Source organism: Myotis myotis, unplaced genomic scaffold (genome assembly GCF_014108235.1).
Source record: "Myotis myotis isolate mMyoMyo1 unplaced genomic scaffold, mMyoMyo1.p scaffold_m19_p_14, whole genome shotgun sequence".
NCBI classification, from domain to species: domain Eukaryota; kingdom Metazoa; phylum Chordata; class Mammalia; order Chiroptera; family Vespertilionidae; genus Myotis; species Myotis myotis.
Genome location: NW_023416318.1, coordinates 44,395,858 through 44,410,882, shown reverse-complemented (window position 1 = coordinate 44,410,882; position 15,025 = coordinate 44,395,858). Strand labels below are relative to the sequence as shown.

General features: G+C 39.9%; 1 protein-coding gene across 1 annotated transcript in view; it reads right to left on the bottom strand.

Moving 5' to 3' along the window:
• The window catches only part of HADHA (hydroxyacyl-CoA dehydrogenase trifunctional multienzyme complex subunit alpha), a 36,219-nt gene that overhangs the window by 14,240 nt on the left and 6,954 nt on the right, over positions 1 to 15,025 (bottom strand). Inside the window, exons 2-10 of the mRNA XM_036335128.1 lie at positions 14,710 to 14,751; positions 14,546 to 14,616; positions 8,217 to 8,350; positions 5,798 to 5,936; positions 4,703 to 4,822; positions 3,977 to 4,079; positions 2,990 to 3,112; positions 2,418 to 2,536; positions 609 to 665 (exon numbers count right to left, since the gene is read on the bottom strand). Coding sequence (XP_036191021.1) covers positions 609 to 665; positions 2,418 to 2,536; positions 2,990 to 3,112; positions 3,977 to 4,079; positions 4,703 to 4,822; positions 5,798 to 5,936; positions 8,217 to 8,350; positions 14,546 to 14,616; positions 14,710 to 14,751 — 908 coding nt within the window. The remainder of the gene's footprint in view (positions 1 to 608; positions 666 to 2,417; positions 2,537 to 2,989; positions 3,113 to 3,976; positions 4,080 to 4,702; positions 4,823 to 5,797; positions 5,937 to 8,216; positions 8,351 to 14,545; positions 14,617 to 14,709; positions 14,752 to 15,025) is intronic.

Here is a 15,025-nt window from a genome sequence, read left to right as displayed (position 1 = left end):
TTCCCATACCTTTTGTCCTATTACCAAAGAGCAATCATTCTTCAATGATTGCTTAGAACTTACAAACAACCCAAACCACTGAAAATTTGCCGTATCACCAACTCAGAAAGTAAAAGGAGCGAGGCTGGTTCCTGTATCCCTTCTCTTCTTTCATTTATTTTTTTTAAATTAATTTATTTTTTTTCTTTCTCTTTTTTTTCTTAGTGGGTGCAAAAAAACATTTCCTTTCATTTTCTAATTCAAAGTTTTATCGCTAGGCCCTAACAAGTAAGGACTATACTTTTCTATCAATGTATCATTTTATCACAATATAATCAGACTGACTTCAGAACAAAATGTCCAAACTATTCATTTGAAGGAATTGTAACTCTGCCCCTGCTCTTCCTTGTTATACCTTCGTCATTGAGAGCAAGTTCAGATAGTTGGGGCCACCAGGGTTTCTTGCATCTACAAGAACTTGCCCACTGAGATTAATCAGAAAAAATGATAACCACCGGAGGAAATGTTTTACTAGGCTTTGAATACTTTTCCTTTTTTCAGTTTTGTACATTCTCAGATCTTTTGTTTTCTTATATCTAATAAGCAAAAATCACAAGAAAAAACTTTACCTGAGATTCAGAAAGATAGCCAGCTTCTTTTCCTTCCTCAAGTCCAGTCTTGACCACCTAAAAAACATACAAAATACTTGTTCACTGTTGGAGTGGATTTATTCAGAGAAGGCTGAATAAAATTACTAGTGTTGTTAGTTTTTGTTTAAACACACACACACACACACACACACATATATATATAAATATTTCAAGTTGATTTCAGAGAGAAAGGGAGAGGGAGAGAGAGATAGAAACATTAAGGATGAGAGAGAATCATTGATCAGCTGCCTTCTGCACACCCCTCACTGGGGACTGTGCCAGCAACCCAGGCATGTGCCCTGACGGGGAATTAAACTGTAACCTCCTGGTTCACAGGTTGACACTCAACCACTGAGCCAAGCCAGCCTAGTGTTGTTAATTTTTATTTTTCGCTTCTTTCTTCACTTATTTTAAAGAAAAGTTTATGTGATTTTTAAGGGAGAGTAACAGAGAGAAACATTGATGTGAGGCCAAAACATCTATGAGCTGCCTCCTGCACAACCCCTACCAGGGACTAAGCCCATAACCCGAGCATGTGACCCAACCAGGAATTTAACAGGGAACCTTTCAGTGATCAGGATGACACCCAACCAATTGAGCCACACTGGCCAGGGCTAGTGTTGTTAGTTTTTAAAGACTAGATTGGAGCGAACCCGTAACCCAGGTATGTGCCATTAACCAGGAATCGAACCCATGGGCCTCCAGCGTGCAGGCTGACACTCTAACCACTGAGCAACTGGCCAGGGCCAGAACAAATTTCTAAACTCATTATTGACCAACCTTCTGCAAGCTAGCTTTGATCTGCCTTTCTGCAGACATCTCACTGTCCTCCTACAACACCTAATCTCAATAAAGTTCCTTGAAGAGCTTGGTGCTTCCCACCTTCTGAAACTTTACACTCAAAATGCCCACCTGACCTGGCCCCACTTTCCTTTCACCTACTCTCTACCCATTTCTCAGGGCTCAGGGCAAATCCTGCTCTTCCTGACCTCTTTGGTTCACAGTGATTATTCCCTCCTCTGAGCACTCAGCAGTTTTCCTCCGTCCCAAGTATCTGGCAGTAGTCCTATACTGCTTTATAATGTCCCTCACACTGTTATCTGCCTTACCACATACGCATGTCTAATCTCCCCAGCCCTGACTGTGAGATGAATGGAGGTAGGGGATTATGTTTCATATTTTATGTTCTTTGGTGTCTTCTGCCCAAAATATATCTGTTGGCTAATCCATTTTCCAATTTTGAGGTCTTTAATTATACGCTCTCTTAATCTCAGACTTTCCAGATCAGAGAGTTCTGTTTTAAAGTCTATCTTTAGGTAGAAGTTTCTTTAACCCTCTGATCATTTCACCTATTCTTTGTTCTTTTCGGAACTTTCCTATATCATTACATCTCTTGTATAATTATGGCAATGGGGAAGTCAGTGAGACACTGTAGGTACGGACAATGGTTTCAACTAAGGACAGAATATAGCCATCAGTTTTGTTTCAACTCTTTATAAATGCTCAATATTTTACTGGCCTTGACATATTGATATGACATAGGTTCCATCCTGGTTTATAAGTGACAGCTTTAAACTCATCAACTAATAAATATGCCTGGCACCTATTATCCCCAAATATATCAATTTATATGAATCCTTATTTTTGGTAAGTACTTTAATAGCAGAATTAAGAACTTCTGTACTGGCATATATAGTCCAGAATGGCAATAGAGTATTGTGCTATTAAAGAGTATTGTGCTATACAAAGGAGGAAAATATAAGAAATCTGAGAGGGGAAAAGACTCACGTCAATTATTTTCAGAGGTGCAGGATAGAGGCCTTTGGTCTGCTTTCGTACTTGTTCTTCCACCTTTTTGTAAACCTGTTGCCTGACAAATGGAATACCCATGGCGTACGATGTCAATCCTGTAAGGTAAAAAGCTTTTAGATACTTATTGGCAATAAGCATTTCTTGTTAGTTTGTTCTGTAAACTCCATAAAAATTCAATAGTTCTGAAAGAACTGCTCTTTACTCTGATATACAAAATCTACATTTCAACTTAAGCACAGCTTCAAACATAGCTTCATTATGTGATAAGTGCTTCAGCTGGGTGTTGTAATAGTATAATATACACTTACAGAATTCTTTTGTATTAATGTTTAAAATGTTCCAAAATAAAAAGTTAAAAAAAATAGTTTTAACTTACGAGTATAAGGTTCAGAACTTAACCCTAGAGCAGAGTTGTTATATCCCTTAAGGTTAACTTTATGCTTCCAGAAAATAATGCATTTACCCTATCCTCACTTAAAATTTACAGCAAATAAAATGAAACTCCCTGGAAAGAAGCTTTGCCTTTATTCTTTAATAACAACACTCACTTTCCATCAATCCTTTGCTTCTCTTTAAAGATATTTTCTTATCAGCTAGTCCTTTGGCAAAAGTAACTGCAATTTCTTCTAGGTATTCAATTGTCCGTTCCTCTGGAGGTTTTATTCCTGGTCCTGCAAAAACAAACACAAGAGACTGGAATGCAAATCAGGTTTAGATGAGTCCCAGGTAGGCAAAAACCTAGGCATGCCGAAGCCAAAGGCTCTAGCACCCACTTTCAGCACAGCTTTCCACGTCAGATCAGACACTGGTGGGTGGAGGAATCATGAACTATGCACTCACAGATGGGGAAACTGCAAATAGGACTAATTGTACTCTGACCACAACAAAATTAAACTAGAAATCCACAACAGGAGGATATCTGTTTATTTGTTTATTATTATTATTATCACTTTAAGTATGTATATATATATATTTTTTTTTGAATATATATTTTATTGATTTTTTTTTTTTTACAGAGAGGAATGGAGACTTAGAAACATCGATCAGCTGCCTCTTGCACACCCCTTCCTGGGGATGTGCCCGCAACCAAGGTATATGCCCTTGACCGAAATCGAACATGGGACTCTTCAATCCGCAGGCTGACGCTCTATCCACTGAGCCAAACCGGTTAGGGCTTAAGTATATTTTTTATTAATTTCAGAGAAGAAGGGAGGAGGAGAGATAGAAACATCAGTGATAAGAGAGGATCATTGATCGGCTGCCTCTTGCACACCCCTTTACTGGGGATCGAGCCTGCAACCCAGACATGTGCCCTGACCGGGATCAAACCATGATCTTCTGGTTCATAGGTCAACACTCAACTGCAGAGTTATGTTGGCTGGGCAATATTATAATTTTTAGAAAACTTCACTCTTCAAAATGATGACTCATTCCTTAAGAGTATGAGTTCCACTCTAATCAATATGCAAGATATTAACTCTTTAAGGAAATAAATAATTTCATAAGGCCCAACTCTGAGACATGCTAACACGTACCCAGCGGTTCCACCAATTGGTCAACCAATCCCATTTTCTTTGCTCTGTCCGCACGAATGTTTCTACCAGTCAGCATCATGTCAAAAGCGGCAGGTATACCCACCTAACATGCAAGTAAGGATCAGAACATAGGGGAAAAAATATCAGAGTAACAATTACAGTTTATAAATCCTTCAACTGAGCAAAATAAATAATAAAGTGAGGAAAGACTAACCCCTGCTATTTATCAATCTGTTACATTTTATCTTATATTTTACATACTAATACACATTTAGGTAACTTCTGCAATCAGCCTCTTTTGGTTCTATACAATAAAACAATGAGATCATCCAAATCAGGGGAAAGGTCTGCCTTTATATTTATCATGAAATATGACCCATGGATTTGCAAAACTGGTAAGATGTTACTATGCAGAGAAGGAGCTGATTAAATTATAAGCTTCAAAGAGGCAAGACATGTATCTTATTTATCTTTATCCTTCCTCAGGGACTAACAAAGAACCCTGATTAATAATTTTAATCCAAGAAACTGAAAAAATAAATTAAAAAATAAATTGAAAAAAATAAATACCAGGAAAAATCTGCTATTGATCCTAAATATTCGTATTTTATTTGATTTCTAAATCCTACAATGAATACCCAATACTACGCCTTTTGTATTACCAAAGGGGCACATAAGTACCAAGGTTCTGAAGTTCACAGTGGGGGGAGGGGGGTCTTAACTCACCATTTGGGGTAGCCTTTGTGTGCCTCCTGCTCCTGGTAAGATCCCCAGCAAGACTTCAGGGACACCTAATACTGTCTTTTTATCTTTTGTTGCTATTCTGTATTGGCATGAAATGGCAAGCTTCGAACAAATGAAAAGAAAATTGGAATGTTAGAAAATGTAATCTTATAACAGTTTAGAATCTGTGAGGGTCCAAAGATTACTTCTTTAGACCAGGAATGTGCCCACAGAATAAACTGTAATTTCTTGGGCTGGCATTTAATGCTTTCTACAATTTACCCTTTCAGCCTTATTTCATACTTTCCCCTAATTTAATAACTTCTTTTTGGGCTGAAGATTTCCTTAAAAATATGCTGAAAGCTATGGGAGCTCTCCATAGAAAAATGCACACGCAATTGTACATGCAGCCCAGCTTAAGAAGCCCGTTACCCTACAGACTCCTTTTCAATCAAGCAGCTCTACCTGTGATGTCCTCATAGGCTTCTCTTATCCCTTGTCTTTGCTCACACCTCACCATATGTGGGATGCCCCCCACGCCCCCCGTTCTGGTTAATCAAATTCTGCCTATCTTTTAGGACCAGGCACGGCTTTCCTTAATTAATTAATTGTTGTGAAAGTAGCTAGCATAGAAGCCAGCATGTGAGAAATGCTCGATAAATATTATTTTCTTCTCCCTTTCTTCTTTCCTACACGCTCTAGTCTAATAAGCATCTCCTCTCTCAAATCTTTTAGTTTTTACCACCTTTACTACTCACAAAGCACTTGTAATTATGCTTTGTGTATCTCAACTAGACTTTAGCTCATGAGCATGCATTGTACTTCTGAATCTTTGCCCTGCAAACTTTAACCAGGTTTTTAGAACTGAAAGGCAGCTAAGAGATCTAGCTGAAACCTTCTCAATTTATAAATGAAAACATCACACTTGGTTCACATGCTGAGCCATGAGATTAAGGATTAAAACAGATCCAGAAGTTTGATAACTAAAAAGAAAGCTGATTTTCTGAGAACTTTTCCCAGGCAAAACTAGCCTATAAAAGTTTGCAGTGGGCGAGTCCTAACACTGGGCTAAACAGTGACTCCGTAATAAACCCATACCTCAAGTCCTCCTCCTAAGCAGGATCCACTGATGGCAGCCACAACAGGCTTATTAGACTTCTCAAGTTTCTCAAACATTTTCTGTCCTTCTTGTGAAAGCCGTGTTACCTCTTGAGGGGTCTTGCAAGCGGCTATCATGCTGCAGTAAACATGAAAGCCGAGAACAAAAGAAAATCAAAGGTGAAACTGTAGCCCACTTTGTTAAATACTTCACCTACTACAGCCTCGGTCCTATCCTACATCAATGTGTGGTGGTGAGTCTTTAAATACAAGTTTAAGTATGGATCTGCCTCAGAGAGCACTAATATCAGTGGCATCGTCTCTCTAAAAAGAGTGTTAAGTTTCTGGATCCAGAGAACATGAAACAAACATGTGGCACAATTTATTTTCGCTTCAATAACTAATTATTAGATTAAAAAGCTCTGAACATGAGAAAAATCATCTTCTAGTAAATATTTCCACTATGAGGTAGCTTTCAGATTAAACAGCAGTCAAAATGGCAGGGGGAAAAAAGCTTTCAAGTTGTTTAGAGGGATCTAAAATCTTAAATAGATCCCCTAACGATCAAAAAAGGTCTGCTGCAATAATGTAAACCATGCCCTTTAATTTTAGTTTGTTTCATTTCCTACTTACTTTGTTTCTGATCACATTTAAGTTGTGAATTCTGTACTTCTGACCAAAGACAACTATTTTTCTGTCATTTTATATGCTGGGAATTGCTCAACTAGCCTTATGGAAGCCAAAAGTATTTTCTTATGGATGTAGCTAACTACTGCCAGGTATAGTAGTGTCTCACTAGTCTCAAATAACTGAACTAGGAAACAAAGCACTCAATACACATAATCTTTTCCTAAAAAATAAACATTAAACAGAATATTTATAAATTTTTAGTTACACAAACAAAAATGGATACACAATGTTACAGCAAGGTTTAAAAATATACAAACACCTTAAGTGCAAATTATTAAGCCTATAATATTGGCCAGCATTGCCCAAAGCACAAAGAATAATAAATACCCCTATTTTGACAGAATTAACTGTTCACATTTTTTTTTAATATATATATTTTTTATTGATTTTTTTACAGAGAGGAAGGGAGAGAGATAGAAAGTTAGAAACATCGATGAGAGAGAAACATCGATGAGAGAGAAACATTGATCAGCTGCCTCCTGCACATCTACTACTGGGGAAGTGCCTGCAACCCAGGTACATGCCCTTGACCAGAATCGAACCTGGGACCTTTCAGTCCGCAGGCCGATGCTCTATCCACTGAGCCAAACCGGTTTCAGCAACTGTTCACATTTTAACCCATTAAACTAACATTAAGATATAATTTCTTCTGCTTATACTGTATATGTATTAAAGAACTGTAAACAAGTTTTACAGGTATACAATCTACCACTTAAAAAAAGAAAGTTTTAGTTGCATCAATAAAGTTCCCTTTGACAACCTCAAGTCCTACCAGCCACTTCATTTACCCTGAAACAACCATTTTCATGTTTGTATTGTATCCTTCCAGAGCAACTACTTATCTGTGTCCACAAAAAATATAAAGAATATTTCGTGTATGGCTTAAAAACATTTACATAAACTACATACTGTAGGAAACATTCAATAACTTGCCTTTTATTTCTAACTTCACATTATGTTTTTGAGCTCTAATATTATGTTGTGGATCTAGTTAATTCCTTTGAACTGTTTTGTAGTATTTTATCATGTGAATATTTCACATTTTAATTATCCATTTTCCAAATGACTGACATTTAGCTTGTTTCAAATTCTATTTTAAACTATACAGAATTGAACATCCTTGTGCATGGGTTCTTAAACATAAGGGTGGGATTTGTCTAGCATATATACCTAGAAGAGGCATCACTGGATTTTATGGTACATGCATTTTCAATTTTTTTTTTTTTTAAATATATATGTTTTATTGATTTTTTACAGAGAGGAAGGAAGAGGGATAGAGAGTTGGAAACATCAATGAGAGAGAAACATCCATCAGCTGCCTCCTGCACACCCCCTACTGGGGATGTGCCCGCAACTCAGGTACATGCCCTTGACCGGAATCGAACCTGGGACCCTTCAGTCCGCAGGCTGATGCTCCATCCACCCAGCCAAAGCGGTTAGGGCTGCATTTTCAATTTTACTAATGCCGCCAATTGCTCTCCAAAGTGGCTGTACAACTGGCATTCCAATTAGTAATATATTAACTTTCTCATTTCTCCAAGGGCTTGCTAACATGATAATTTTCAAACTTTTAAATAGCATCTCATTGTTGGCTTAATTTTATAATATTTTTATTCTACTGAGATAGGAATTTGAACTGTTTTCAACTGCTTTAAGAAAAGGCTATTTTTAGTCTTACATGGCTTACGCAACAAGCCCCTCTTTTTAAATCAACTCTAATAAAACTTACTTGATATCAGCACCTGCAATAAAGCAGCCTGGCTTTGATGAGATAAGGACAGCACTTCTTACTTGATCACTAGCCCAGATTTCATTCATTACTTCCATGAACTCTGATTGTAGTTCTTTATTCAGTGTATTTACCTGTCAAAGAGAAATACGTATAAATCCAAGGGTGTAAACTGAAGAACCAGATGTGCAAGTCACTATCAGGTGCTATTTTGATGGTAGAAAATATGTTTATCCACCAGAAATATACTGCTAGAAGCAAGAAAGGGAGGCAGGGTTTCTTATAAAAAACCAAATACCCTGTAGTTTTCTATTCAGTCAGCTATAAGCATACCATCCTTTAAAAATAGGTCTACTCAGCCTGGCTGATAAGTCTACAAACATTTCTGACATGGAAAAAATTTATATAACATTAAGGAAAAAAGAATCAAAATTAGATACATAGTATGATCTTAATTTCATAAACACTGTTGAAACTGGATGAAATGTTAACAGTAGTTATTTTTGGGTTTGGAATATAAATAATTATATTTTCTTTATACAGACAGTCCTTGGGTTACATCCGATTCGACATATGTCATTTCGTGGTTATGTCGCCATTTTCCATTTATTTATAAAAAAAAAAAAGTTCCGGCATTTCAACATATGTGCTTTATGTTTTTTATTATTTATTTACCACAAGTAAAGGTCAGGAATTGTTATCTCTCTTTTAAATTTCTTTTTACTGTTTCACTTCATTACTGCTGTGTATGTGCTCCATGTGAGTGACGTAGGTGCTTATGTAGGTGGGTTCCAACTTACGGCGAAAATTGTGTTATGTTGCACCGTAGGAATGGATCTCTGACATAACCTGAGGACCTACTGTAGTTTTAAAATTTCCTACAATAGCTTGCCGGATTGGTTTGGCTCAGTGGATAGAGCATCGGCCTGCGGACTGAAGGGTCCCAGGTTCGATTCCAGTCAAGGGCATGTACCTTGGTTGTGGGCACATACCCAGCGGGGGGTGTGCAGGAGGCAGCTGTTGATGTTTCTCTCGCATCAATGTTTCTAACTCTCTATTCCTCTCCCTTCCTCTCTGTAAAAAAGATCAATAAAATATATTTTAAAAAAAATTCCTACAATAGCTGCCGGGAGCCGGTCCATGCTTGCTGTTTCAAGGGACCTGGCATATATGGCATACTGTTCTTAATATGTTTGCTCACCTTCTTGGCACTATGTGTTTTAACCAAGGTCTCCGAGAAAGGTTGTTTCCCCAGGTAGGGATTTTCCCCTGAAGTTAGGGAGGGAATAAAACCTCTTAACTAAGTGCCAGGCGGGTAATTAATCACTTTAACTACGAACAATCATGCTTAAGCTACATAATCTTTACTCCCTGGAATGGAGATAAGAAACGCCCTAACCTTTGTAATAGAGATTGATAGGATTGAATCAACTGGTATAAATACAGATGTAACAAGACAGCAAGACACAGAACTTAGAACACAGAACTTAGAACACAGAACTTAGAACACAGAACTCAGAACACAGAACGAAGAAGACAGAACTCAGAAGAAGGAACCTACACAGACAGAAGAACTTCGCTGGAGAGAACATGGCAAAAGATCCTGCACTGAACCTGACTACAGAAATTGGCAAGAGAACCTGACTAGAACCTGGTAACTGAACCTGGCTGGAGAACCTGGACAGAACCTGGCTGGAGAATCTAGCAAGGGAACATGGCTACAGAACCTGGCTGGAGAACTTAGCAAGAGAACATGGACACAGACCCTGGCAGGAGATCCTAACCAGAACTTCGCTGGAGATCCAGACCAGAACTTGGCTGGAGATCCTGGATGGAGATCCTGGCTAGCCTGCTGATCAACTGAACACTGTCTCCGTGTCATTCCTTCTTCGCTGACTCCGTCCACACCTTTGGGGACCCCTGGACCCGCTTGGGTTGGACCCGGCATATGGCGCCCGAACAGGGACCCCTAGGTAAGCCCCACTCTCGGGATGGATAGGACTCCACCGTAGGAAGAGGGTGGATAGTCTTCGCCGACTCCGTCCTCACCTTTGGGAACCCCTGGAACAGGATTCCCCTAGGTAAGCCCCCCCCCCATTGAGAACCACCACATTCGGGACGGATAGGACTCCACCAGGGTACTTCAGACCCCCCTATAGAGGATAAGTAGGGTAAGAAGGTGGATAGTACAGAACTTAGATTGAGAAGATGTGTCATACTGAGTCCAAAGAAAGAAGACTCTGTATTGATTCTTAGATTGAGAAGATGTGCCATACTGAGTCCAAACAAAGAAGACTCTGTATTGATCTTTAGATTAAGAAGATGTGCCATACTGAGTCTAAAGAAATAAGACTCTGTATTGATCTTTTAACACATATGCTTGCTAGCAGAGGAATTAAGGTTACTCCCAGTCAGACAGAACGTTTTATACAAGAAGTATGTCCATGCTTTTCTGAGGAAGGAAAGGTAAATGTAAAGGCATGGGAGAAGGTAGGCCCAAGGAGCCTTATCCTTAACCCCACTGCAGCCTTTCCACCCCGGGAAAGTGCAGGATTGGCAAGCTCTCCCTGGGGTGATAGATCAGGACTCAGGTAATAGTGGAAAGCGCCAATCCTACTCTTAAAATGGATACAAGAGAGCATTTGGGGTATTTCTTTTTAATGCCTGCTTTTAAAAAATAAAAAAAGGGGGAATTTGCCGGGAGCCGGTCCATCCTTGCTGTTTCAAAGGACCTGGCATATATGGCATACTGTTCTTAATATGTTTGCTCACCTTCTTGGCACTATGTGTTTTAACCAAGGTCTCCGAGAAAGGTTGTTTCCCCAGGTAGGGATTTTCCCCTGAAGTTAGGGAGGGAATAAAACCTCTTAACTAAGTGCCAGGCGGGTAATTAATCACTTTAACTACGAACAATCATGCTTAAGCTACATAATCTTTACTCCCTGGAATGGAGATAAGAAACGCCCTAACCTTTGTAATAGAGATTGATAGGATTGAATCAACTGGTATAAATACAGATGTAACAAGACAGCAAGACACAGAACTTAGAACACAGAACTTAGAACACAGAACTTAGAACACAGAACGAAGAAGACAGAACCTACACAGAACTAGAGACAGAAGAACTTCGCTGGAGAGAACATGGCAAAAGATCCTGGACTGAACCTGACTACAGAAATGGGCAAGAGAACCTGACTAGAACCTGGTGACTGAACCTGGCTGGAGAACCTGGACAGAACCTGGCTGGAGAACCTAGCGAGGGAACATGGCTACAGAACCTGGCTGGAGAACCTGGAGAACCTAGCCAGAGAACATGGACACAGAACCTGGCTGGAGATCTGAGGCAGAACCTCTCTGGAGATCCAGACCAGAACTTGGCTGGAGATCCTGGCTGGAGATCCTGGCTAGGCTGCTGATCAACTGAACGCTGTCTCCGTGTCATTCCTTCTTTGCCGACTCCGTCCACACCTTTGGGGACCCCTGGACCCGCTGGGGTTGGACCCCGGCATCTGGTGCCCGAACAGGGACCCCTAGGTAAGCCCCACTCTCGGGACGGATAGGACTCCACCATAGGAAGAGGGTGGATAGTCTTCGCCGACTCCGTCCTCACCTTTGGGAACCCCTGGAACAGGATTCCCCTAGGTAAGCCCCCCTCCCCCCATTGAGAACCCCACACTCGGGACGGATAGGACTCCACCAGGGTACTGCAGACCCCCCTATAGAGGATAAGTAGGGTAAGAAGGTGGATAGTACAGAACTTAGATTGAGAAGATGTGCCATACTGAGTCCAAAGAAAGAAGACTCTGTATTGATTCTTAGATTGAGAAGATGTGCCATACTGTGTCTAAAGAAAAAAGACTCCGTATTGATCTAACACATATGCTTGCTAGCAGAGGAGTTAAGGTTACGCCCAGTCAGATGGAATGTTTTATACAAGAAGTATGTCCATGCTTTTCTGAGGAAGGAAAGGTGCCGGAAAGGTAAATGTAAAGGCATGGGAGAAGGTAGGCCCAAGGAGCCTTATCCTTAACCCCACTGCAGCCTTTCCACCCCGGGAAAGTGCAGGATTGGCAAGCTCTCCCTGGGGTGATAGATCAGGACTCAGGTAATAGCGGAAAGCGCCAATCCTACTCTTAAAATGGATACAAGAGAGCATTTCAGGTTTTTCTTTTTAATGCCCGCTTTTAAAAAATAAAAAAGGGGGAATTTGCCGGGAGCCGGTCCATGCTTGCTGTTTCAAGGGACCTGGCATATATGGCATACTGTTCTTAATATGTTTGCTCACCTTCTTGGCACTATGTGTTTTAACCAAGGTCTCCGAGAAAGGTTGTTTCCCCAGGTAGGGATTTTCCCCTGAAGTTAGGGAGGGAATAAAACCTCTTAACTAAGTGCCAGGCGGGTAATTAATCACTTTAACTACGAACAATCATGCTTAAGCTACATAATCTTTACTCCCTGGAATGGAGATAAGAAACGCCCTAACCTTTGTAATAGAGATTGATAGGATTGAATCAACTGGTATAAATACAGATGTAACAAGACAGCAAGACACGGAACTTAGAACACAGAACTTAGAATACAGAACTTAGAACACAGAACTAAGAAGACAGAACCTACACAGAACTAGAGACAGAAGAACTTCGCTGGAGAGAACATGGCAAAAGATCCTGGACTGAACCTGACCACAGAAATGGGCAAGAGAACCTGACTAGAACCTGGTGACTGAACCTGGCTGGAGAACCTGGACAGAACCTGGCTGGAGAACCTAGCGAGGGAACATGGCTACAGAACCTGGCTGGAGAACCTGGAGAACCTAGCCAGAGAACATGGACACAGAACCTGGCTGGAGATCTGAGGCAGAACCTCTCTGGAGATCCAGACCAGAACTTGGCTGGAGATCCTGGCTGGAGATCCTGGCTAGGCTGCTGATCAACTGAACGCTGTCTCTGTGTCATTCCTTCTTTGCCGACTCCGTCCACTCCTTTGGGGACCCCTGGACCCGCTGGGGTTGGACCCGGGCAAATAGCCATATGTTATTTTTTTTGTGCTCATGAAAAATGTTCAACTTAGAAAATTCTGAAAAAATATCTTAAGTTTGAATCACTGGTCAGTGAGTACGAAGATTTACTCTAGAGATGGGAACTATCTCCTGTTTTCCTTAATTTGTGATAGTTCATTGCTTCCATCTAGGTCTTCCTATTTCATTTGGGCTTCTGGTAACAAGATTTCTGAGTATAAAACCTTTACACTAATTTTAGATGGGGGGAAAACCATGAGCTCCTGCAATAAAGCTCCTCTTGGCAAAAGACTGGATGAATGCTATCTGCTTTGTTGAAGTTGCCCAAAACAAATAAAGCTCCACTTTGAACAGAACTTGACCTCCAATATGTGAATAGCAAGAAGTCATTCACATCCCTCAGGAAGCTTAACAACCACATTTAACCCAGCTAACTTATAGATAATAACTAATGTCAAGCAGGTAATGAAGAAACCAGATTCAATAACCTCATAGTTAAGATGGGTAGTTTGATTCTTATAAACAAAGCTTGTATTTTGGTCCTTATCTAATAAGTCATCATTCTACACTATGACAGAAGGCTAGTTTTATTAATCCTTGATGGTAATCTGACACCTAGGTTAACTAGAAGGAATTCTTTTTTAAAAAATATATATTTTTGCCAAAACCGGTTTGGCTCAGTGGATAGAGCGTTGGCCTGTGGACTGAAAGGTCCCAGGTTCGATCCCGGTCAAGGGCATGTACCTGGGTTGCGGGCACATCCCCAGTAGGAGATGTGCTGGAGGCAGCTGATCAATGTTTCTCTCTCATCGATGTTTCTAACTTTCTATCTCTCTCCCTTCCTCTCTGTAAAAAATCAATAAAATATATTTAAAAAAATAATATATATATATTTTTATTGATTTCAAAGAGGAAAGGGGAGAGAGAGGAAGAGAGAGAGGTACAGAGAGAGAAACATCAATGATGAGAATTGTTGATCGGCTGCCTCCTGCATGCCCCCTACTGGGGATCGAGCCCGCAACCTGGGCATGTGCCTTGACTGGAATCAAACCCGGGACCCTTCAGTTCGCAGGCCGATGCTCTAGCCACTGAGCCAAACCAGCTAGGGCAATGAGAAGGAATTCTTGAATAAGGACCTCTGCTTCAGAAAACTCCATTCCTTGGGCAACTTGTCCAACTAACTAATTTAACTATCAAAAGTGTAAATTTATATGATAAGATTACTGCCAGATTGGTGGATTTCTTTCCCATTCAAGACTGGATTCACGAATGTAGTTAGTAGAAATAAACTGCAGCAAGTTAAAGTAGGTACCTTTGAATTGGGTGAGTTAATTCGAATAACTGCCACATCCTCTTTGATTCCATAGTTAATATGGGTTCTGGCTAAAAAGAGAAGAAAAATTTATTTGTAAACAGTTTTATTGCAAAATAAATCTGAAAAGTGATGTAAACATGATAACAAGAAATTAAACTTACCCAGCAAAGCAGAGGAACTTGTAAAGTTGCGAGAAATATAACCTATAAGAAAAAGGGATTTCAAAATTAATTATTTTACAAAACAGCATTTCTGTAGTACCTGTTATATATAACAAAGCTGAAATTTATAACAACAAAAAAACAAAATTAGAATAACGTGTTCTAGGCTATTACTGTGACCACTACCATATCTTTTTTTTTTTTTCAATTACCAGGTCATATGATTATCTGGATACTAAATGTGGGAGGTGGAAGAATAGCTCCTCAAAAATGCCCACGTCCCTAGTAACTATGAGGAATAAAGGCTGCACATGGA